Raw genomic sequence first — 713 nt, forward strand, 5'->3', positions numbered from 1 at the left:
CTCGAGGTGACCCCTACAGTCTTGTAAAATGCATTTATGTCAAAAAAACAACATTACATAAACATTCAGTCAGTTTCTCTATTCTACTGTTACATATCATCCTGTTTGAATCTATAACTTGGGTTTATTCTGAACATCATCACAGCTCAGGTGAGTTTTGAAAAACTCTTGGATCTTCTTCCACAGGTGGACTTCAGCTGCAGCGTGAGCTCGAGGCTCACCCCCCCACAGGGCTGGTTTGGGCATTACTGGATGAACACCGGAGGGACAGAACGGTCCATAAGGGGCATCTAAAAGGTGCCCAGCTCCAGGGTAACTCAGAGTCTCAAAGTTGTTCTTCCCATGATGCTTCAGTCTCTCCACCATCTGCTCCATGTAGGCCTTGCTGTCCCAGCTGAGGTCGTCCTCTGAGGCCACAAAAAGGAAACGACTGTTGGCTTTTTCTATGGGGATCAGAGAGGCTCTGTTCTCCTCCTTCAATGGATCATGTATGGCATTTTTAACCATGAGTGCCCCTGATTCAGTGGGAATCCCTTTTTTCATGTCAAAAATTAATGCAGGAAGGATTTGTCTCTTCTTATAGTAGAGTGGACAAACTGCGTTGGCGGAGCAGCCGTTAATCCAAACCACAGCCTCAACCCCTGGCACAAAAGCAGAAAGGGAAAGAGCGATATCTGATGCTTTTGATTGGGATATGATACCAACTCCTTTAC

The 713-nt window shown here is 45.9% G+C and overlaps 1 protein-coding gene across 1 annotated transcript; it reads right to left on the bottom strand.

Moving 5' to 3' along the window:
* Positions 1-22: 22 nt before the first annotated feature.
* On the bottom strand, positions 23-669 carry LOC106536908 (putative acyl-coenzyme A thioesterase 6; the record flags this gene model as incomplete). The annotated part of the gene is given in 1 exon segment (XM_014034250.1): positions 23-669. A coding segment is annotated over 1 exon segment (558 nt), but the record flags the coding sequence as incomplete, so codon positions are not given.
* Positions 670-713: the final 44 nt, after the last annotated feature.

Source organism: Austrofundulus limnaeus, unplaced genomic scaffold (genome assembly GCF_001266775.1).
Source record: "Austrofundulus limnaeus strain Quisiro unplaced genomic scaffold, Austrofundulus_limnaeus-1.0 Scaffold2024, whole genome shotgun sequence".
In the NCBI taxonomy this organism is placed as follows: Eukaryota; Metazoa; Chordata; class Actinopteri; order Cyprinodontiformes; family Rivulidae; genus Austrofundulus; species Austrofundulus limnaeus.